This window comes from Eutrema salsugineum, unplaced genomic scaffold (genome assembly GCF_000478725.1).
Source record: "Eutrema salsugineum unplaced genomic scaffold, Eutsalg1_0 scaffold_5, whole genome shotgun sequence".
NCBI lineage: Eukaryota > Viridiplantae > Streptophyta > Magnoliopsida > Brassicales > Brassicaceae > Eutrema > Eutrema salsugineum.
In genome coordinates this window covers 3592906-3614923 of record NW_006256612.1, presented here as the reverse complement: position 1 = coordinate 3614923, position 22018 = coordinate 3592906, and the positions used below count along the sequence as shown (strand labels likewise).

Sequence of the window (22018 nt, the reverse complement as noted above, 5' to 3'; positions counted from 1 at the left end):
GAGCACAGAACCATTGCGAGACCTTATTTGGTAAAGTAAATCAGACGTAACTATAAAAAATAATAATAATGAAAAGGTAAAAGCCTAGTTATAGCAAGTGATTTCTCAGTGAGAGCTGCAAGCCTGCAAGAAATGTGACTTAAAGTTGTGATCTAGCATTTGAGAATTTACAATTTTTGCGAGCTTCAAATATCCAATTTTCCTTACGAGCTAGATTTTGTTTACGTTTGGGAATAAATACGGCGTTTATTTCCGGTATCATCGATCTAGTAAATTTGTAATAAGAAAAGAGTAGGAGAAAACAAGAACTACTATAGTGGTCTAAAACGAACTTTTGATAAAACATTAGTTTGCTCCCCAAGTAAAGTCTAACACAGTTAGGTCATGAACATGATAACCAGAAAGAACAAAATTAGCCAAGCCAACAGAGTGATAATCAAAGCCCACTGTAAATGAGAAGTGATCACACGCACTCACAGCAAAAATAAACTAGACTCTTGTACATGAATTTGGCTTGGCCTCCAACAACAAATCAACACCTATCATCACTCAAGCTTTGCTAATAATTCGTACTTGTTCAGCATTGGGTTGTCGGCTTCTTCTTCTTCAAAGATGGAGTAGAGTTGCAAAGTTTCTGTGGTTTTAAGTTGGTAGTTTTGGCCTTTGCCTAATGATATTAAGGCAATGGCTTGATTTGAGGTACTTTGCATCGTTAACATTAAGATCTTCTACATGGTCTAAAGAGGTGTAAACTCTATTAATAATCCTCTTCAAAACCTTGGATTTCAACACGTTGGAGAGTGTTCCTTTCGAGATTAAAGTAGAAAGTGTAAAACGGTTGAGATGTACTTGCCATCGACAAAAACAATCTCACCCGTAGCAGTCACTCCAACAACATAAACATAGCGGAGGTCAACGAGTTTAATATCCGGCAAAATGTAGACATATTTCAACCATTCCTGTTTCTCTACGTCCTCTAGAACCAACAAATGAAACTCAAGGATGTTGCTACCGCCATAAAACTTCCGGTTAATCACACCTAATTTGCCCTTATAAATCATCAATTAAGCATACCAATCAACGCATTCGTCTACCTTAAGCTTAATGATATTTAAAGCTCTCAGACCTAACATCAAAGCAAACTACCACATAAGACTCTTTATCATGAGATTCATGAGGTCCGCAAAAAATTTTAGATAAGTAATACAAAACCCCATTGATGCATATCCCTTCTCTCAAACTATAATGGTAATGAGGGAAAGGACATTGGATCTTCCTCCAACTCATTTCTCCAGTTCCTAACGTCAGAATCAGAATTCTATTATCCTCCCTTTCATTAGCATATGGATAAGCGGCCATAGCCAATACCTTGAATTGCTTGTCAATCGGATCAAACCCTAACACGCTAGCTCTCTCCGCTCCGTCCTTTGTCATTTTAGGCAAACTTGCATACTGTCTCGTGATAGGGTTAAATATCATAGGCACTACTGCATCCTCACTCTTCTTTTCTGAGATTGTCATGCTAGAGTAATAGATCAAACCATTTGTAACTCCACAAAACTCTGCAGACCACATGTGATCAGAGAACTTGACATGAAAATCGGCAGATATTACAAGAGAGGATGACTTCCCGTATGGATTCTGAAGCTGAGGCGACGAGAAGACGCTATACTGGCGGTGTCCTTTGAGGATGAATAAGATACGTGGACTTGTCCATGACCTGGTCAGGAATAACTTGGCTAAATATAGATGGTGAGACAGAGAACCCCATAGCTTCGACACGCAACGAAACTAGCTAGCGATGGACTTTGAAGGTAATCTCAAGAATATCTCGGTAACGATATCAATAGGGATCTTAGTTTCACGTCTGTGATCTTAACAAAGCCAATTTTTTTTCTGAAACTAAGTCTTAATTATAATCTTAGTTTCACGTCTGTGTTTGTGTAGGTGGTTACGTATTCTACAAGTATCGTGTCAGGGTATGTTTTCTCACATTTTTGCTTCTCTTAACGAATCATCAAATTCATCGTCGTCATCATCATGAATCTCTCTAGTGATACTTCTGATTTTTGTGTCTAAACCAAAATGCATGCAGTCTTATACGGATTTCAGGAATCATGGCGATTATGTCTCAGTACATGCCATTGGAGAGCCAAAACACAAACGATCCAATTTGGTGCACTACAAAATGCAGTCTTCTTTCCTGGTTTCTGTTACCGAGCCACCAAGAAACATTTTACGTCCCAAAGCCATATTTGTTATCTGAAACTAAGTCTTGGACTTTTAATCTGAGTTTCTCTTACACCGTCGCTAATCAAACTGTGTTTTCCTCTTATCTTTAACAGTCCAAATTAAATAGAATGCATACACAGAACGAAAGAAAAGAAGCGTCTCATATTCCAGAGCAGAGAATAATGGTTAGGTCTTAAAGGAACTTTTTAGCATTAACATTACGAACAAATGAGCTTTCTGAAACGCAATGTAGGATAAATCCTCACTTTGCTGATATTATTCTCCCAACTCCAAAGTAACGTGTAACACAAACAATTAGGACATGAAAACCAGAAAGCACAAAATACTTAATAAAGCTGATCACACGAAACCAGTATATGACAAGTCACACATACTCAGCCAAAAAATGCTATGTTTTAAATATTTTGTAAACAACATCAGCCGACATGAATTAAAAAAAAAAAAAAAAACTCATTTTCTTAAGAATTTATTTGATAACTCTATGTTCACAGAGAGGGAATACAATTTGTATTTGTTCCTCAGCATTGAGGTTGTCGGATGCTTGTTCTTCAAAGATAGAGTTGAGTTGCAGAGAATCTTTGTGGTTCTGGTAGTTTTGGCCTTTGCCTAATGATATCTAGCCATCGGCTTGACTTGAAGTACTTTGCATCGGTAACATTAAGATCCTCTACACAGTCTACAGAGACATAAACTCTATGGCGAATCTCATCATAGTATTCACCAAAACCTTGGATTTCAACACTTTGGAGAGTGCTTCTTTCAGGATTGAAGTAGAAAACATAAAATGGTGTGTATTTAGATGTGTAGTCCATGGACAAAACAATTTCACCAGCAGCAGTCACTCCAACGACCGAAACATGATCACAGTCAACGAGTTTATCATCCTCCAAAGTGTAGACACATTTAGACCATTTCTGTTCCTCGACATCCTCTAGAACCAACATACGCAACTCAAGTGCTCGCCTTCCAGTTCCAACGTCAGTATAATTCCAACTAATCTTACGTAATTTACCCTTATAGTTTATCAGTTTAGCTTTAAAGTATTTTAGCTCAATGAATTTATATTTCTCAGACTTAACATCAAAAGAAACTATCGCATAATCATCATACGGTTCAGTAGTATCGCGAAAAGTTTCAGCTAAGTAATACAAAACCCCATTGATGCATATCCCTTCTCTCCAGGCCAAGAATAATGCCATAAGGGACCACCACCACATTGGACCTTCCTCCAAACCATTTCTCCAGTTCCTAATGTTAGAATTCTATTATTATTCTCGGCCACTGACAATACCTTGAATTCTTTGTCAATCGGATCAAACCCTAAAAAGTAATCTGAGTCCGTTCCTAGTTTAGGTAAGCTAACATATTGTCTCGTTCTAGGGTTAAATATCACAGGCCCTGCTAGACTCCAACCCTTCTTTGCTGAGATCTGTGTACGAGGGAAATATATGAAACCAGAAGTAAGGCCGCGAAAGACTTCAGGCCACTTGTTTTGGGGGTACATACAAAAGTCTACAGGAGGCCACATGTCGTTAGAGAACTTGACGTGAAAATCGGCAGATTCTACAAGAGAAGACTTCTTGTATGGATTTTGAAGCTGAGGGGACGAGAAGAAGCTCCACTCTCTCTCACCGTCTTGTCTAAGGGCGAATAAGAGACGTGGACGAGCACATGACCTTGTCAAGAACAACTCTGTGAAATATAAACGGTGAAGCATGGAACCCCATAGCTTCGAGAGGCTACGAAACCTAGCAGCTGCTGACTTTGCTGGCAATCACGAGAATATCTCGAGAAGGAGATCAATCGGGATGGAATCTGGAATCTCTGCTCCTCTTTTCTTTTTTTGACATCGAATCTTCTCTCCTCCTCTCTTCATCATGATCGTTGTATTTGCTTATCTGTAGAGAGAGAAAGATACTTGAGTACAAATCATTCGCAGAGACTCTAACATAGAGCCGGCTCTAACCTAAGAGTCTAAGACACCAAAAATATGAGACTAGCGTCGCAAAGTCGGTATAAAGTAATCCAATAAAATACCAGTTCCGGTTTGCAAAAGATTAAGCAATTTGGTCTGGTTAATGGTTTGGAATTTGTCGAAGAAAATTCCTAGAATCTGAAATTCGTCAAGAAATTGTTCCTCTAAATCATAGCAGAAAAAAGGTAAGTTTTCGAGCACATTACTTCAATCCTCTGTTTTAGAGTTTCGAATGTTTACAGGTGAAAACTGTTACAAATCGATTGTAGTGTTTGCTTAGGCTAATTAACTGTTCAAAACTATATATATAAACCACCACTACCAATTAATACATCTTACATGTTTCATTGTTATGTCCCAACTATCATAATTGATGTATTACATTTAGACTATCTTAGTCATATATAATAAATTTAGAAGTTAAAAAAAAAAAATCTGACGTTTTTTTTTCCGCTAATTACAACTAAAATCTGATAGCATTTACAGAGCCTTGAATAAGGTTTTTGTTGATTTGTGTTGATAAAACGGTGAAGACGCATTGTCAATTTCACAAGCACACAAAAGTGACTTTATCTTTCAGCTGGGATGTGGAAGGAACATATATATTTTTGAAAACAACTTTTAGCCGACATAAAATATATAAGAACTTAATTTCATTGATAACTTGATGTTTTACGGAGAGAATGCAATTTGTTTGTATTAAACAGAGCTTTTACTTGCGGAACAAGGTAAAGCGGTCAGTTTTCAAAAACAAAAGATATATATACAGTTTGATCCCAAATAAAGATTCACTAGAGAAACATTAAACTTGAATAATATGATGATATCTGTGTCTTCTTGAACAATTAATATACGTTTTCCTATCAACTCTGTATTTTTCTGCGACCTGCATTAGTTTTACAGGGTTGATTTAACAGAGATAGCATAATAACAGATATTTAATTTTTAACATCTTCATGTAAATTCTTTTTGTTTTATAGTACAACAATTGTGAATTCATCATCACTTAAAAGACGCAGAGCATCAAATTTATTGCTCTTAAACGTACCACTATCTTGTTGCAGGTGAGCTTTATATGATTGTTGATGTGTTTACGCTTCTGTTCTCGTGACAATAAAATAGACACAGAGCATCAAATTTGTTACGTTTCTTTCTGCTGGTGAGCTTTTTTTCTTAAACACATTTGGTAACTTCCTAAACACAACTCAATCATACCTTATTAAAGGAGGACAATATTTTCAGAAAGGTTGATGAAAGCACATCCCACATTGCATTTGTTCTGCAAGGAGAGAGACATCGATATTTGATATTACCATACGCTACTAGGCTTGCAGTAGACTATATGAGCAACCTGAAAATTTAACTCAGACAAGAAACGATCAATATATTTCCAAAGCACATATATCATGGAATCGAAATGAAAAAAAAAAGCGAATTTACTTACTCCTTAATAATTTTTTTTTGTTTTTTACTATAGATGCAGAAATATAGATGACTATATACACAAGTATAGATAACTATATACTCTTTTGTCGAAAAGAAAAAGAAAACTTTATACGTATTAATAATGACTTTATACACAAGACTTTGTTATTTTGTTGGGTTCTTGCTTGTGTAAACTCTTATAGGAATTGAGCGTTTCACAAGGCAAAAAACATTTAGAGAGAAGCAAGCAAAACAGCAATATAAATTTGTTGGTTTTGTTTCCTAGAAAAAGTCAGAGGTCTAAACAAAGTCATCCAAGTCAGAGAAAACAAGAATATTATAGAGGTCTTAAAAGAACTTTTGATAAAAACTTTAGTTTGCTCCAAGTACAGTCTAACACAGTTAGGACATGAACCTGATAACCGGTAATGGGTTATGTTAGACCGAAGAGATTTCAAACTGTTTATGAAAATTATGACTCGATGGATGATTCGGTTAAATTGAAATCGAAACCAAAAGGAAATAGACATTTTTATTTTTTCACAACGCGTTTTTTGTCGTCATCGTTATGTTTCTATTTTTTCGCTATTCAATAAGTATTCTTGTTGTCTGATTCAAGAAATCTCACTCACAAGTCGCAATCAGTTAATGTTTCAAACAGCAGAGAAAAACGTATTGAAAGACTACAGATTACATTTGTGTGTTTTGGTAAGCCACGCAACGAATGCAACTTTCAATAGAACAGAAATACAGTTTGGTCCGAATAAAGAATTTAAGATTCACTAGATACACAAGAACTTGAAGAATGATGATGATATTTTGTCTTGAACAACATAGGTTTTCTTGTCTTCTCTGTGTTTTCCTGCGGCCTGCATTAGTTTATAGTGTTGATATAACCATCTTCAAGGAGAAAAAGATAGCAAAACAGAGCTTATTTAATATCTTCATGTTTTTGTTTTGGAGTTTTAGATAACTAACTTGAATGCAGCTTCATTGCCTCGAATTTCATGATATCATCAACAACAACAATGGAATAAACCAATACAAAATGAAAATACCTCACTGTAACAAATTTTATGCTTATGTAAAGATACATGTGAAGATTTGTATAAAGATAATGGCTGAAAATCCAGTTTTGATGATCCTCAGAATAACACCATCAAAGAAACAGTGGCCATTATATCGACATCAAAATTTCAAAGTAGTTTGTGCTCACAGACAATAGACAATATGCGTACACATCTCTGAAGCTAACCCGAGAAAAATTGTAAAGCATTGAAAAAAAAGTAGAATATCTGTCCTGATTATTCTAAAAGGGATGAACAATCAAGATTTATTCAAGCAAAATAGCAGGCTTTGCTGTTTAAAAGTGTTAAGCACCTCGAGCGAAAACCATTGCGAGACCTTCTATGGTAAAGTAAACCAGACTTAACCGAAAAATGAAATATCAAAGGGTAAATGTCTAATAATAGCTTGTGATATCTCTCAGATAGAGCAGCTAGAAGAGTGACTTAAAAGTTCTGATCCGGCATGTGAGAGAATTTACAATTTGTCTTACGAGATATGTTTATGTTAGTGACTATAAAATGACTAAGAACGGCGTTTATTTCATGTATTATTATTGATCTAGTAGTTTTGTGAAAACAAAGTCAGAGAAAAAATAAATACTGTAGAGGGTCGATAAACAACTTTTGATTAAACAATATTTTGCTCCCAAGTAAAGTCGAACACATGCAATCAGGACATGAAGATAATAACAGAGAGAACAAAAAAAAAAAGCTAGGCCAACAGAGTGATAAAGCTCACACGAAAACTATAAATCAGAAGTCACATGCAGTCACAGCCAAAACAAGCTTAGACTCTTTCACATGAATTTGGCTTGGCTTTGCCTCACTCAAGGTTTGATAAATAATTCGTACTTGTTCAGTAGGAGGGTCATATCGGCTGCTTTTCCTTCAAAGATGGAGTTGAGTTGCAGCAGAGAATATTTGTGGTTTTGGCCTTTCCCTAATGATATTTAGCCATCGGCTTGACTTGAGGTACTTTGCATCGTTAACATCAAGATCTTCTACATAGTCAACAAAGACAGAAACACTATATATGATGATCATAGTATTCACCAAAACCTTGGATTTCCACACGTTGGACAGTGTTCATTTCTGGACTGTAGTAGAAAACATATGTATAGCCGTTTGACAAAACAATATCACCCGCAGCGGTCACTCCAACGACGGAAACATAGGGGTACTCCTTCCAGTTGTAGACATATTTCGACCATTCATTTTTCTCGATATCCTCTAAAACCCACATATGCAACTCATAGGTATTGTAACCATACTTCCAGTTAATCCTACCTAATTTACCTTTATAGTTTATCAATTTAGCTCTAAAGGGTTGTATCTCAATGAATTTGTATTTCTCAGACCTAACATCAAAGCAAACTATCGCATAATCATCATGCGGTAGGCGAAAAGTTACAGCTAAGTAATACAAAACCCCATTGATGCATATCCCTTCTCCGGACGCAGAATAAGGCTCAGGATAATGGCATAAGGGGCATTGGATTTCCCTCCAAATCATTTTTCCGGTTCCTATAGTCAGAATTCTATGATCACCATTAGCCACTGACAATACCTTGAATTGCTTGTCAATCGGATCAAACCCTAAGTAGCAATCTGAACTTCTTTCGTACGTTTCCAGTTCAGGTAAGCTAACATATTGTCTCGTTCTAGGGTTTAATATCACAGGCCCTATTACATCCCAACCCTTGTTAGCTGAGATATGCATACTAGAGAAATATAACAAACCAGAGGTAGGGCCACGAAAGTCTGGAAATAACTCTGCATGCCTCTAGATAACTTCATATGAAAATCGGCAGATACTACAAGAGAGGACGACTTCCCGTATGAATTCTGAAGCTGAGGCGATGAGAAGAAGCTCAACTCTCCGTCTCGTTTGAGGGCGAATAAGAGACGCGGACGAGCACATGACCTTGTCAAGAAATGGATATATATAGACCAAAACAGTGCATGGGAGAATTTGCAATTTTTGAGAAATTTCCAGTTTTTCTTACGAGATTTGTTTATGTTAGTGACTAAAAACAGCGTTTATTTCCTGTACTATCGATCTAGAAGCTTCGTGAAAACAAAGTCAGAGAAAACAAAAATACTATAGAGGGTCGATAAACAACTTTTGACAGTAGGACATGAAGAAAATAACAAGAAAGAGCAAAAAAAAAAAAAAAAAAAAAGCTAAGCCAATAGATTATAAAGCTCACACGAAACCCTGTAAATAGAAGTCACACGCACTCACAACTTCAAAAATGGAGTTGTGTTGCAGAGAAATTTTGTGGTTTTGGTAGCTTTGGCCTTTGCCTAATGATATTTAGGCATTGGCTTGACTTGATGTACTTTGCATCGGTAACATTAAGATCTTCTACATATAGTCAACAAATACAGAAACTCTATGATTATTATCATCATAGTATTCTCCAAAACCTTGTATTTCAACACGTTGGAGAGTGTTTCTTTCGGGACTGATGTAGAAAACATATAACGGTTTAGATGTATACTTCATCGACAAAACAATTTCACCAGTAGCTGTCACTCCAGCGACCGAAACATAGCAGAGGTCAACGAGTTCATTAGCCGGAAAAGTGTAGACAAATTTCGACCATTCCTGTTTCTCGATATCCTCTAGAACCCACATATGCAACTCAAGGGTACGCCTTCCACTTCCAACGCTAGTATACATCCAATTTATCCTACCTAATTTACCCATATAGTTTATCGATTTAGCTTCAAAGTATTCTAGCTCAATGAATTTGTATTTCTCAGACCTAACATCAAAGCAAACTATCACATAACCATCATACGGTTCATCAGATGTGTCATAAGTTTCAGCTAAATAATACAAAACCCCATTGATGCATATCCCTTCTTCGGGCCAAGAACGATGCCATAAAGGACATTGGATCTTCCTGCAACTCATTTCTTCCGTTCCTAACGTCAGAATTCTATGATCATCAACATCCACAGACAAGATCTTGAATTGCTTGTCAATTGGATCAAACCCTAAAAAGCTTCTCGACAGTCCGTCCGTTTCCAGTTTAGGCAAGCTCGCAAACTGTCTCGTTCTAGGGTTAAATATCACATGCACTACTGCATCATCCTCACCATTCTTTTCTGTGATCCGCATGCTAGATAAATATATCAAACCAAAGGTAAGGCCACGAAAGTCTGAAGGCCACATGTCTTCTAGGAACTTCATATGAAAGGCTACAGGGCACATGTCTCTAGAGAACTTGACATGAAAATCGGCAGATACTACAAGAGACGACTTCTTGTATGGATTCTGAAGCTGAGGCGATGAGAAGAAGCTCCACTCGCCATGTCGTTGGAGGACGAATAAGAGACTCGGACGAGGTCTGGTCTGGAACAAGTCGGTGAAACGTTGAAACATATAACCCCATAGCTTAGACAAGCAACGACACCTTGCGATTGACTTTGGGATAGAATCTGGAACCTTTTTTCCTCTTTTCTTTTTTTCGACATCGAATCTCTCCTCCTCTATTCATTATGATCGCTGTAGCTGTGTAAAACTCATTCGCGCAGAGACTCTAAAAAAATATAGAGAGTCGGGCACTAACCTAATTAATTAGACACTAAAATCTGAGATTAGCGTACCAATGATTAATCCAATAAATACCAGTCCCGGTATATAAAATATTGAGCAATTTGGTCCGGTTAACAGTTTGGTTCAGCAGAATAGTTTTGTGATGTATTTTTCGAAGAAAGAGTCGTGTGAGGAGGTAGGAAGACTTCAAATTCTAGAATCTGAATAAATAAAAAAATTCGTAATTTGTTTCTGCGTAGAATTCCTAGAAATCTGAAATTGGTAAATAAATCTTCGTTCACTGAAGGAATGCAATTTCTTTGTATTAAACAGAACTTTTAGATGACTTGCGGAGCAAGGAAATTGATCATGGAAAATAAAGGTAAAAAAAAAAAAAACGGATTCACTTGCTCATTAGGAATGTAATAAAAAGCTCACACGAAACCTGTAAATGAGAAATCACACTCACAGCCAAACTGGCTAGACTCTTCTTATGCATGGAATTTGATTGGCTTCCAAGATCAGATTAGCCAACAACAAACCAGTTGTCCTCACTCTAGGTTAGCTCAATAATTCATACTTGTTCTTCAAAGATATTATGGTTTTGGTAGTTTTGGCCTTTGCCTAATGATATTAAGGCCTTGGCTTGACTTGAGGTACTTTGCATCGGTAACATTACATAAACTCTATCATCGTTGTATTCTCCAAAACCTCTGATTTCAACATGTTGGAGAGTGTCTTTTCGGGGTTGAAGTAGAAAACATAAAACGTTGTAGATGTACATCTCATTGACAACACAATTTCACCCGCAGTTGTTACTCCAGCGACGTTAAGAAAGCAGACTTCAACGAATTCATCATCTTTCAAAATGTAGACATATTTCGACCATTGATGTTTCTCGACATCCTCTAGAACCCACAAACACAGCTCAAGGGTATTGCTATCACCATCATACTCCGTTCTAATCCCACCTAATTTGCCTTTATAGTTTATCAATGTAGCATAATAAATGCATTCTTCTACCTCAATGAATTTGAAGCTCTCAGACCTAACATCAAAGCAAACTATCACATAAAACTTTTCATTATGAGGTCTGCAAAAAATTTTAGATATGTAATACAAAACCCCATTGATGCACATCCCTTTTCTCAAACTATAATTGTAATGGGGAAAAGGGACATTGGGTATTCCTCCAACTCATTTCTCCAGTTCCTAACGTCAGAATCAGAATTATATGATCCTCCCTTACGTTACAATATGGATTAGCGAGGGACAATACTTTTGAATTGTTTGTCAATCGGATCAAACCCTAACACGCTAATTCTCTTCACTCCGTCTTTTGTCAGTTTAGGTAAGGTCGCATTCTGTTTCGTTCTAGGGTTAAATATCACATGCCTTACTGCATCCCCACCATTCTTTTCTGAGATCCGCATGCTAGAGAAATAGATCAAACCAGAGGTAATGCCACAAAACTCTGTAGACCACATGTCTCTAGAGAACTTGACATGAAAATCGGCAGATACGACTACAAGAGAGGATGACGACTTCCCGTATGGATTCTGAAGCTGAGGCGACGAGAAGACGCTATACTCGCTGCATCCTTGGAGGATGATTAAGAGACGTGGACGAGCCCATGACCTTGTCAAGAACATCTCTGTGAAATATGGAAGGTGAAGCATGGAACCCCATAGCTTTGACACGCAACGAAACCTAGCGATTGACTTTGAAGGTAATCTCGAGAATATCTCGAGAAAGAGATCAATCGGGATGGAATCCAGAGTTTTTACTCCTCTTTTCATCATGCTCGTGCTGTATTTGCTGATCTGAGGGAGAGAGACAAGTCCGAGTACTAATCATTCGCAGAGAATCAGAGATTTTGATTTAAACCCTAAAGAAGAATACTCTCCAGAAGAGAGTTCGGAGCCTAGGGCGTTTGTTCTGTACCAAATCAAATCGAAGTTTGGTTAATGTGGTTCGATTTCGGTTTAGTGAATGCTTTGGTATAAACAACACGGAATCACTCGTTTGCAAGCTGTTTCTTTTTTTTTCTAACATCAAATAGAGTGAAAGTCTCTGTTTTCGATATAAATCGATCGGCAAACCTTTGTTAATTGCAGAGAATTTCAATACAGGATTCTCAACATTTTAACATTTAACCACCGTAATCCAAATCAGAAGTATTCGATATTGCAGAGATATTCGGTTCGGTAGGAAGAGTTAACCAGAGATTGAATACATACAATGGAAAAAACAGAGAAGAAGCGAAGCAAAGCAAAACAGAGCAATATAGAATGTTTTTGTTTTTGGTTTTTGGTTTGTCTAAACATCTTTGGCAATGAGATCGCCATTGAGTAGCTCTCTGTAAGCAGCAACTGGCCAGATGAAACCACGGAAGATGATGCGACTAGCCAAAGGAACATCGATGATGATCTCTTTCATGGCCGGTTTCTTCTCGCCGCTGATGGCGATCAAGTAGCTTCTCCCGACCCACCCGATCCATCCGGCGATGTAGAGGAAGAGAATGCCTGGAGTTATGAACTCTCCCCAATGCCGCTGGTCTCCGTTCACTATCAGGTGTGGTAATCCGTCTGAGCCGCATAGTAGCCCGTACTTGCCGTAGTTGTCGAACCTAAACCAAACCATTTTTAACCATCCACAAATCAATATCCACAGGGCTTATAAAGTAGTTTAGTGAGCTCAATTAATCATAAAGCTACTCAATTTCCATTCAAAGTATAGTGACCATTTTATAGCAAAGAAAGCTCCATTGACCCAAACAGCAATTTCAAATCAATTTGGTATCATAAAGCTCCTAATTTCCGGTTTAGGAACATGAATTTCAAACCATTTCACAGTTTTTATCAGATAAAGGAGGAAACTTTGAATTATAGAATCATGTAATCATTGATCTAGGAAGCTAATAGATTTACCGTAAAATCAAACAATTCAGAAAATATGAAATTGGGATCTAAACTATTGAAGTGAGCGGAAAGTTGGGATTTTTTTAATTCTGGGTTATGTACGAACCTGCGCTTGGTCTTTTCGATCTGGGCATTAAGAGCAAGAGCAGGAGCACTCTCAGGAGCGTAGAGCTTAAGGGAAGATTGGAGCTTTTTGACCTGTTGCTTCTCCCTCTTGGCGAACTGTTTCGAGTCCTTGCAAGGGGTCAAGCCTGAGATATCGGCGACGGCTGGCATCGGAGCTGAGAGGAGGATGGAAGAGAGCGCGACGGCCGCCGAGAAAGCTTTCATGGACTGATTCTGCGTCGCGGGTTTGTCATCGGAGCAGACGAATCTCGCGGCGGATTTAGGTACGGATTGGGTGAGAGATTTGTTGGATCTCGGGTTGAGAACGAGATTCGTCGGGATCGTGAGCGACATCGCTCTGTTTTCGGATGTTTTTAGGGTTTCTCTGGAATTAGTGGAGAGGGCTTATGGGGTGTGTGTGTGAGGGATGAGCTTTAGATTCTTCAGAGATAGATTTAGTGGAGGAAGAGGAAGATAAGAGAAGAGAGACGAGGTTTCGTTCTGATTATGTGGCGTGTTGTGAGTGGTTGATAAGTTACATGTCATGGATAAGAGATTTTCCCGCGGATTTTGTAATTTCTCATCTCATGTTGAAGATATGTGGACTACACACGACACGACTTATCTTTATTTTCATTATATTATTATATATCATTCAGCTATGTATAAAGAGTAAAACCATAAATATATAAATATACATATGTAGACCGGAAGAAAAAAATGAAGTGTAAAATTGATATATTCCTTAATCAAAATAAAGAGTTAAGCTATATGTAAAGTACTAAAGTGTAAACGTTCGGTTAATTTCGGTAACTCTATTCCCGTCATTCCTTCTCGATTTTCTTTTCATTTTCAAGGTTATGTAGTTTACCAATTGATTTGATTGGAAATTACGAATAATGGCGGTGTTACATTTGTATCATTCAGTAATTTTACAAAATGGATGTACAATGCAAAGCAGAATTACAAATCGTTCCACCATTCTGCGGGTTATGAATCAAACGAAAGTATCTTTTGCAAATGACTTAGCGTTTGTTTGAATTGTTACAACTTACAAGTCACAACCATTTCTTTTATCAATATCTCTTGAACTAAAATACAAAAGAATCTTAGAACTTATGAACACCTCAATTACGTAATTATGAATGGATCTTTTAAGAGCATGGTTTTCTTTAATCTATTTTAAGAGCATATATTTTTCGTTATAGGAAAATTCTGCCTCTTTGGACTACACATCCAAGATGATATTTTGGTTTTGTCAAGATTTCCAAGTGGCTACATTAGGCTATGTTATCAGATACTTCGAGAGGTTTCTTCTTAAAATCAAGTGTAAACAAAATTCTTAAAACCATACGGTCCATACCACTCCTTAAACTTTCTTAATGGCATCAAAGGCTCTAATTTACATAAGAAACATATAAAGTACACAAATCAAGAAAGGAACATATCTCAAGAAAGCTAAATTTTTTTTTTAAAAGTACAGAAATTCACAGTAAATCAAACAGAAGCATCTTCCAATAGAGAGAAGGAGATGGAAAATCAGACATTGTGTGAACTGTCCGGCTTGGTGTGAGGAGACAACGACGGAGAGGAGGCGGTGGAGATGGTTGCACCGGGAGGCGGAGCAGGAACTCCGTACACCTGAGGATTTGTATGGATCTCACGACGGCCGCGAGATTTGCCAAGGAAGTAGCAGCCGAATCCAAGAAGAAGACAGAAGAAAATTAGAGGAAGAGATATGACCACCACCAAACCCATTGATCTTGAGATCCAAGTTTTTCACTTCTTTCTGATTGATTTTTTTTTCTTCCTATTTTTGTTTCCTGGACTTTTTTGTTTTGCTTTGATTCTACTTCATATAGATCATATTTATATATGTGATTCCTTGGGAGGCTCTGGAAGAATCCGATTCTGTCCCGTCCGCAACGTTTATGTCTTGTAAAGCTTAACGTTCGAATCTCAACGGTCACTTATTATTTTTTGGTTGGGTCCTTTAATACTCATGCACTATCTTCTAGTCAAAAGACTTGTTTAATCAAATATTTTGATATAATCTTTTCTCACTTTTAAGATTCTTATACTCGCCAGCAATCTCAATCTACGGGCCTCTTTCTTGAAATTAAAGATATCAATCAAACATAACTAAGTCCAAATAGTAAGTATGATTTTAATATTGAACATATTATTGGTAAAATGATCCAAACCAACTGAAACACCAGCCATAGTATTTAAAGCATATCATATATCCAAATTGCATTCACTTTTTTCTCATGAACTCAACCAAAGCCATAGAAAGGAAACTCTTGGAGCAAATAAACTTAGATAGAAATAAACTTAGATAGAAGAGAGAATTATTTCTCAGAGAAGACCAAAACCACCCCTAAGAGCAAGAACCAGATGAAGAACAGAGCCTCCCTCTATGTTGTAGTCCTTTGCCGTTTTGTCATCAGCTAGCTGTTTTCCGGCATAGATGAGCCTGCAATAATCCATGAGATTTATAAGCATCCAACAAATACTCATGCGAATCTGTGTTGTAATCCGCATGCACGCAGAGTATATAACCGACTAAAGACAAAAACATAAGAAACCACTTATAGAAAGGAGCTGCAAATTTTCACAAGGGCACAAGACAGGTTTTATGTCACAGAAACATGATAACTCAAGTTACATAAAGAATCAATTTTGACTAAACACATGAACGACTCCAAACGAGCTGATACAGATATCACAATGACACAAGAACAACATAAGAGACACAAATAAGTAGTGGATTGTTCCTAGAAGCTTCCCTACACCCAAAATGGGAACTCAATCTTTCCATTACACAAAAACTTTGTCAACAAAGTCTTCTAAAGTAATTGATAAGTATATATAGTTTACCTTTGCTGAACAGGAGGGATGCCTTCTTTCTCCTCAACACGTTCCTTGATCCGATCAATAGTGTCGGTTGGTTCGATATCAATCTCAATTTCTTTTCCTGTGAGAGTCTTGACCTTTATCATGGTACCACCCCTAAGCCTCAAGACCAAGTGAAGAGTCGACTCTTTCTGGATGTTGTAGTCCGCTAGTGTTCGTCCATCTTCAAGTTGTTTCCCAGCAAATATCAGTCTCTGTTGATCAGGTGGTATCCCCTCTTTGTCCTGTATTCAACAATCCCGTCCAAAGAAAGAAAAAAGAAATCTTAAAAGATCATTTCCAATAATCAGATACTATTACATCAAGATGATGAAGAATTTTATTTCGATTTTCACAATCTCACAAACAATTAAGCATTCTCAAGCGATTCAAATCGAAGTTCTTCATCTGAATTACCAACAAGTAGATCATCTTATAAGACTACATGAAATCTCAACTTGGGGAAAGAAACCTCCAATTTGTCCATAAAACATCAACAAAATACAAAAAGCAAGCAAACACAAGAAGGATTAATCCAAATTTTTATACGGAATTCTAAAAGACTCTGAACTTCGATTGGTCAAGAATCTACGCTTCAAAAACCAATAGCTCTATTATACCTTAAACCAGTAACAGAATGGAGAATAAAAACCTAACATCATCAAACAAAGGAGTTTCTACGAGGCAGCCAAAACCCTAGGGCTCGCCTATCTGTGTGTGAATTATTCTCAAACACTTGAAAAAGAAAGGAATTTCACAATCACAAACCCAAGAACCCTAAAAAAAAAACAAAGGGGAAAGAAAGTAAGCAAGAACAAGTCGAATTCGAAGTGGGAGGAGAGAATCAGAGACCTGGATTTTGGCTTTGACATTGTCGATGGTGTCGCTGCTTTCAACCTCTAGGGTTATGGTTTTCCCGGTCAAGGTTTTGACGAAGATCTGCATTCTTTTTTTTCTTCGCCGGAAGATTTTTGATTTTCTCTATCTCTCACTCTGATTTAGCGGTTGAGAATATATACGCGAAGTTCGACGGAATACTTTGAAGGGTTTGGAATAAATCCACTGACGACAGATTTCCTGATAAGCGTTTGGTCTACGCTATTTCTTCTTCTTATGCCACTTTAAAAAAAAAAAACTGTTTTTATTCATTGCCAAATATTTGTTGAAATCCAAAATTAAAACCCAATTAGGGCGAACTCTACCTTATTAAGATTATCAATAATCAAAAATTAATTATTATTGATTCCTACAATATTTGTAAATTAGGTTTCTTATATGTACGACAAAAAAAAGTTTCTTATATATACATAATCACAATAAGCAAAATATTATCAAGGAGTGGTGTATTAGTGGTAGTTGGTTCCATTATACATTGGGGTTCAAACTCATTTTGAGACGGAGATTATGGACCAGAAGTTAAAAACTGTCACAAATTTTATCTTATAAGGAAGAAAGAAGAAGGAACCAGAAGTTAAAACCTGTCACAAATTTTATCTTATAAGGAAGAAAGAAGAAGGAAGAAAGCGTAGAACCTCATAACAAATGAAAATATCATGATCATACATATTTTGAATAGTCCAAATTTATCATAGATTTGGGAATTGGAATCTGTTTTTGGGAAATCAAAGAAGAAGAATAAGGTGGATTCTTTTGTCACCTAATGGTGAAAAATGTAGGAAGAGATTATTTTGATTCGTTTTTAAACTAAAAAAAGAACAGTATATGTACAAGAAACGACTTCTCAAGCTCGTCTCCTTTGGATCAAGATTTTATGAAAAAATAGAGCATGGTGGAGATGGAGATGAAGAAGATTGAAGAGAAATGGAAAAGTATTTGAGAACAAAGGAATTAGACTTGTGTTGCACAAGATAAACCTTTAGCATGAGGTGAGCTCTATGAAATTTTTAATTGCACAAGATTTATCAAGAGATTGCAATGTCTCTTTTGTTTTCCAAGTCTTGTGACTCTCTATTTTGGATAGTTAATCACATAATAAACGAACTTCTAAATTTGGAAGATCAACGACCTAAAGAAAATGAAGAAATAACACCGCAACCCTGTGTAAATAGAAGTAATCACGCTATACATCAAATTGGCACAGGTGTTTCATAATACAACTCCAATGATTCTCGTTACAAGTACAACACATGAGTTAACAACAAACAATGGCCTTTATTTCTCTCAATGGCCCAATGGATCTGATCAGATCATTTAAAACCCCTTTTTTACTTAAAAGATAGAGCATTTCTAAAATTTGGTTTTATTCAATTAAAATCAATTTATTAAAACCATGTTATCTAAACCTTATTCGATAACGTAATTTTGGGCCTTATGGGCCTATTACTTAGTCAGAAGACGACAAAAGAGGTCGAAGTGGCGGTTTAGTATACTTCTTCATCACAGCGTATAGGATGAGTAAGAATGGATAAGAATATGGACCGCTCCAACATGTAACGGAAAAAAAAAAAGAGCTACACATAGCTTATATAATGCATGCATGTATTTTAAGCCATGTATATGTGATTCTTATGATAACAGTCTTATCCATCTGTTGATTTGTTTGAATAAATTAGTGACCTGACTTGCTCTTGTTTCCTACAAGTTGGTGAATCTCTTCACATTATAGCATCACCAGTGGCATTTTTATTACTCGATAAGTTTTTGTATTCTTCATCGATCTCCATGCAAATAAAACGTAGAATGATCACGAGTAATTTCATCTTCAAATACTTTTAACTCCAAAAAGCAATTGATAATAAGTTGATTGCCATTATATTTCATTTTATTTATTATATTGCTTATAATTTTAGATTCTTTCAAACGTGAGGTTTAGTCCATGGATTTTCTTCAATTCTATTTTTTGGATGTGAAATTATATCATAGCAGAATTGATTATCTGTTGGTTCGGATAATGTAGAGTGATTCCATGTTTCCAGAACCAAACGACATTTTTAAAAGTTAGAAGAAGCTAGATGCAAATAAAACAAACAAAAGTATAGTATATTAAATATTTCTTATGTAAGTCTTTGACTTGAATGTATAAAAAAATAACGACAAGATAACACTTTTTCCACAGAAAAAGGGGGGAAAAAAAAACTAAAACAAGAGTTTCCGTATAGAAAAAGATAAAAAAAAAAATTATTTTAAAAAACTACGTCAGCAAACATCCGGTCGGCTCATTCTTGGTAAAACGTGAACCGAAACCGGTTCAAGTCCTTGAGGGATCTCCACGGTCCAAAACTTAGCCGGCTCCGCCACAACATCCACGACAACAATTCTTCCCTCAACGGTAACAACACAGAGTTTTCCGGCGACCGCCGTAACTTGCTGAGCTCCTTTAAGCATCTCTTCTCCACCTTCCACCACCACAACTTCTCTCCACTCTCTCTTCTCCTCATCGTACTTTCTCACCGTCCCTCTCCTCTCATCCACCGAATACAGCGTCTCCTCCTCCATCGCCGCCACCGGACCTCTCCATCCAACCACCATCTCCTCCGGCATCGATTCCCAATCGTCCATTACGACGTCGTATATTGCTCCTTCCTTAATCGCGTCGCCTTTTACATTCACCATTAGAAGCTTCCTTCTCCATCCCACTGCGTCTATGGCTTCTCGGCTAAACCGTAAGTCTCTCATCTCTCTTAATTTCTCCCATTGAATCCGATTTCGATTCGTGAGATCCAATTTCTCGATCGATTTCGCGACGGTCGTCGAGAATTGCGAACCCATCCCACTCGAGACGTAGATAACTCCGCCGCAAGCTCCGGTGGCGCACCATCGTCTTGGCGACCCGATTGGAGGACCAGAGGTCCAGGTTGATGAGATTGGATCGAAAATTAGAGGGTGCGAAATCGCCGGAGAGAGTTCACGGTTGCTCCCGGCGATGAGGAAGAGTTTTCCGGCGGCGGAGACGCATTGAATCGGTAAATTAAAGGAAATAAACGACGGATGACGGTAGAGAATGCGGTGAAGAGGTAGGTCGGGTGGAGGAGGAGGAAGCGGATCCCATTTCGAAGAAACCGGGTCGAAACACATAAACCGGATAGCTGGGTTGACCCGACTTTGACCCGGAGCAGCTGGATCCGAGTTTGAATCGACGAAAAGCGCGTAGAGAGACGGAAACGGAGGAAACTCCGGAGAGTAAAGGAGACGGCGCCACCGTGTACACACGGCGGAGAGTAGCGACGGACGGTGAACGAGGGAAAGGCAAATCTCTGATATGTGGTCGGGAAGTCCTTCGATTAAGGCGACCTCCTTTCCGCCGTCGATTCTTCTTCGCTTCGCCGGAGGTAATTCCGCGGCGGAGGTAGCCATTGATTCAGGCCGTTTGAGTTTCTCTTCTCTCTCTCTTTTTTGGGGTGATTTTGATATATTTTGTTCTCTTCATTTTTTTTTTGGATTTGATGATGAGATAAAAAGAGGCGTGAACTGTATGTAATGAATGAGAGGGAAAAGTTATGTGCACAGAGCCATATATCAAAATCGAAAAGGCCAAAGTTGGAAAGTGTTAACATCTCCGTAATAAATACATAAAGCTAACTATAAAAAATATTATACATTAATAGCATCACATATGAGAATATACATAATTAGAATCAAGTGGGTATTCATTCATAATTTAATTATATTTTAAAATAATATGGCTGATGTAAAAAATAAATTGTAAGTAATGTTGTTTACCTAAACAATTTATTATTAACATATGAAATCATTAATGTTAACCAATAAAATATATCAACAAAAATATTGAGAGTACATCAGAATACTAATATTTTTATATATCAAACAAACGATTGAGACTTTGAGAGTAACGAATTGTTGGGTCTTTAGAGTTGGAAAACCCCAACAATTTGTTATTATGATGAAAAAAAAAATTTGTTAAATGGCAAAATTTATAGTTTATATATGAACTCATGAATCTTTAGATTTTTTTTTTAATCTTTAGATTTGAGTACTGAAGTGATCATTTCACTGTGAAGAGTGTGTTACGCCTAATACGAATCTTAAATTTAGATTTTAGCTGTAGAAGTTAAACACAAAGTTTTTTTTTATGACCGAGTGAAGTTAAATTTTACACAAGCACAAATCTTCCGGACATAAACCTCTTTTGGTGCCAGAGTGTATAAAGATCCATATCAAAGTTATGTATACATATATTTGTTTGGGGTAAATTTGAAATTGTCTCATTGATAATTATAATAAGGTCCAAAATATCCCTTTAACGGAAACTTCTTATATTCTTTTCTTTTTTTGGAAGACAAAAGAGTGACAAAGACATCCGACTGGTGTCGTTTGCTCCATTTGGTGTGTGATTCAGATTCAGCCTTCTGTTCCTAATCTTCTCAATAATGAATATATGCTTTGGATTTTAACTTGCATCAATTATTTTATTTCTCGCGAATGATTCAACTAAAGTTAATTTGACATGTGGTGCATGCCAAAAAATAATAATACGATATGTTTATGTTTATGTCTCTTTAACCCTCTTTAATTCTCTAATTTAATTTTGAGGTACCGCATAAATTAATTTCAACTTCGATAAAAGAAAACAATCCAGTCTTTATAAAGATATAAATCGACAAATTTGTGAAACAAAAAACTACGTTAGATGTATACTTTTTTAATTTTATATAGTAACCATACAATCCTTTTTAACCAAAAAAAAAAACTCATGCAATCCATCATTTTCGGTTGCGGCCACCGAGCAGGTGAACACACACGTGGTTTGCGTGAATAAGCCGGCGAAAGAAGTATTTTTCTTTCTTTTAGAATAATTAAAATTGTTCTTTACAACTTTTTAAAATTGAGACTTTCGGTGCATTGGTTAGTC

General features: G+C 36.9%; 6 protein-coding genes and 2 pseudogenes across 6 annotated transcripts; all 8 read right to left on the bottom strand.

Annotated features, from left to right (window-relative positions):
• Positions 1–815: 815 nt before the first annotated feature.
• LOC112083959 (putative F-box protein At5g42430) lies at positions 816–1771 on the bottom strand. Its single transcript, XM_024152183.1, has 3 exons — positions 1767–1771; positions 1213–1720; positions 816–1049 (listed from the first exon to the last, which is right to left on the bottom strand). Exons 1-3 carry the CDS (start codon positions 1769–1771, stop codon positions 816–818), a joined length of 747 nt encoding a protein of 248 aa, XP_024007951.1.
• A 1030-nt stretch (positions 1772–2801) lies between these two features.
• Positions 2802–4132, bottom strand: LOC18991938 (annotated as a pseudogene).
• A 3615-nt stretch (positions 4133–7747) lies between these two features.
• LOC18991936 (F-box protein At3g57590) lies at positions 7748–10258 on the bottom strand. Its single transcript, XM_006415278.2, is given in 4 exon segments — positions 7748–8441; positions 9055–9095; positions 9098–10170; positions 10255–10258. Coding segments are annotated over 4 exon segments (1812 nt in total).
• A 583-nt stretch (positions 10259–10841) lies between these two features.
• On the bottom strand, positions 10842–12069 carry LOC18991935 (annotated as a pseudogene).
• Positions 12070–12359: 290 nt separating this feature from the next.
• On the bottom strand, positions 12360–13771 carry LOC18991934 (photosystem I reaction center subunit III, chloroplastic). The gene is made up of 2 exons (XM_006415276.2): positions 13295–13771; positions 12360–12896 (listed from the first exon to the last, which is right to left on the bottom strand). The coding sequence occupies exons 1-2, from the start codon at positions 13645–13647 to the stop codon at positions 12587–12589; spliced, it is 663 nt and encodes a 220-aa protein (XP_006415339.1). The 5' UTR covers positions 13648–13771; the 3' UTR covers positions 12360–12586.
• An 882-nt stretch (positions 13772–14653) lies between these two features.
• Positions 14654–15170, bottom strand: LOC18991933. Its single transcript, XM_006415275.2, has one exon. It carries the CDS (start codon positions 15049–15051, stop codon positions 14833–14835), a length of 219 nt encoding a protein of 72 aa, XP_006415338.1. The 5' UTR covers positions 15052–15170; the 3' UTR covers positions 14654–14832.
• Positions 15171–15449: 279 nt separating this feature from the next.
• LOC18991932 (ubiquitin-NEDD8-like protein RUB1) lies at positions 15450–17303 on the bottom strand. Its single transcript, XM_006415274.2, has 3 exons — positions 17041–17303; positions 16174–16433; positions 15450–15769 (listed from the first exon to the last, which is right to left on the bottom strand). Exons 1-3 carry the CDS (start codon positions 17131–17133, stop codon positions 15652–15654), a joined length of 471 nt encoding a protein of 156 aa, XP_006415337.1. The 5' UTR covers positions 17134–17303; the 3' UTR covers positions 15450–15651.
• A 1886-nt stretch (positions 17304–19189) lies between these two features.
• Positions 19190–20606, bottom strand: LOC18991931 (F-box/kelch-repeat protein SKIP25). Its single transcript, XM_006415273.2, has one exon. It carries the CDS (start codon positions 20500–20502, stop codon positions 19345–19347), a length of 1158 nt encoding a protein of 385 aa, XP_006415336.1. The 5' UTR covers positions 20503–20606; the 3' UTR covers positions 19190–19344.
• Between the last annotated feature and the right edge of the window lie 1412 nt (positions 20607–22018).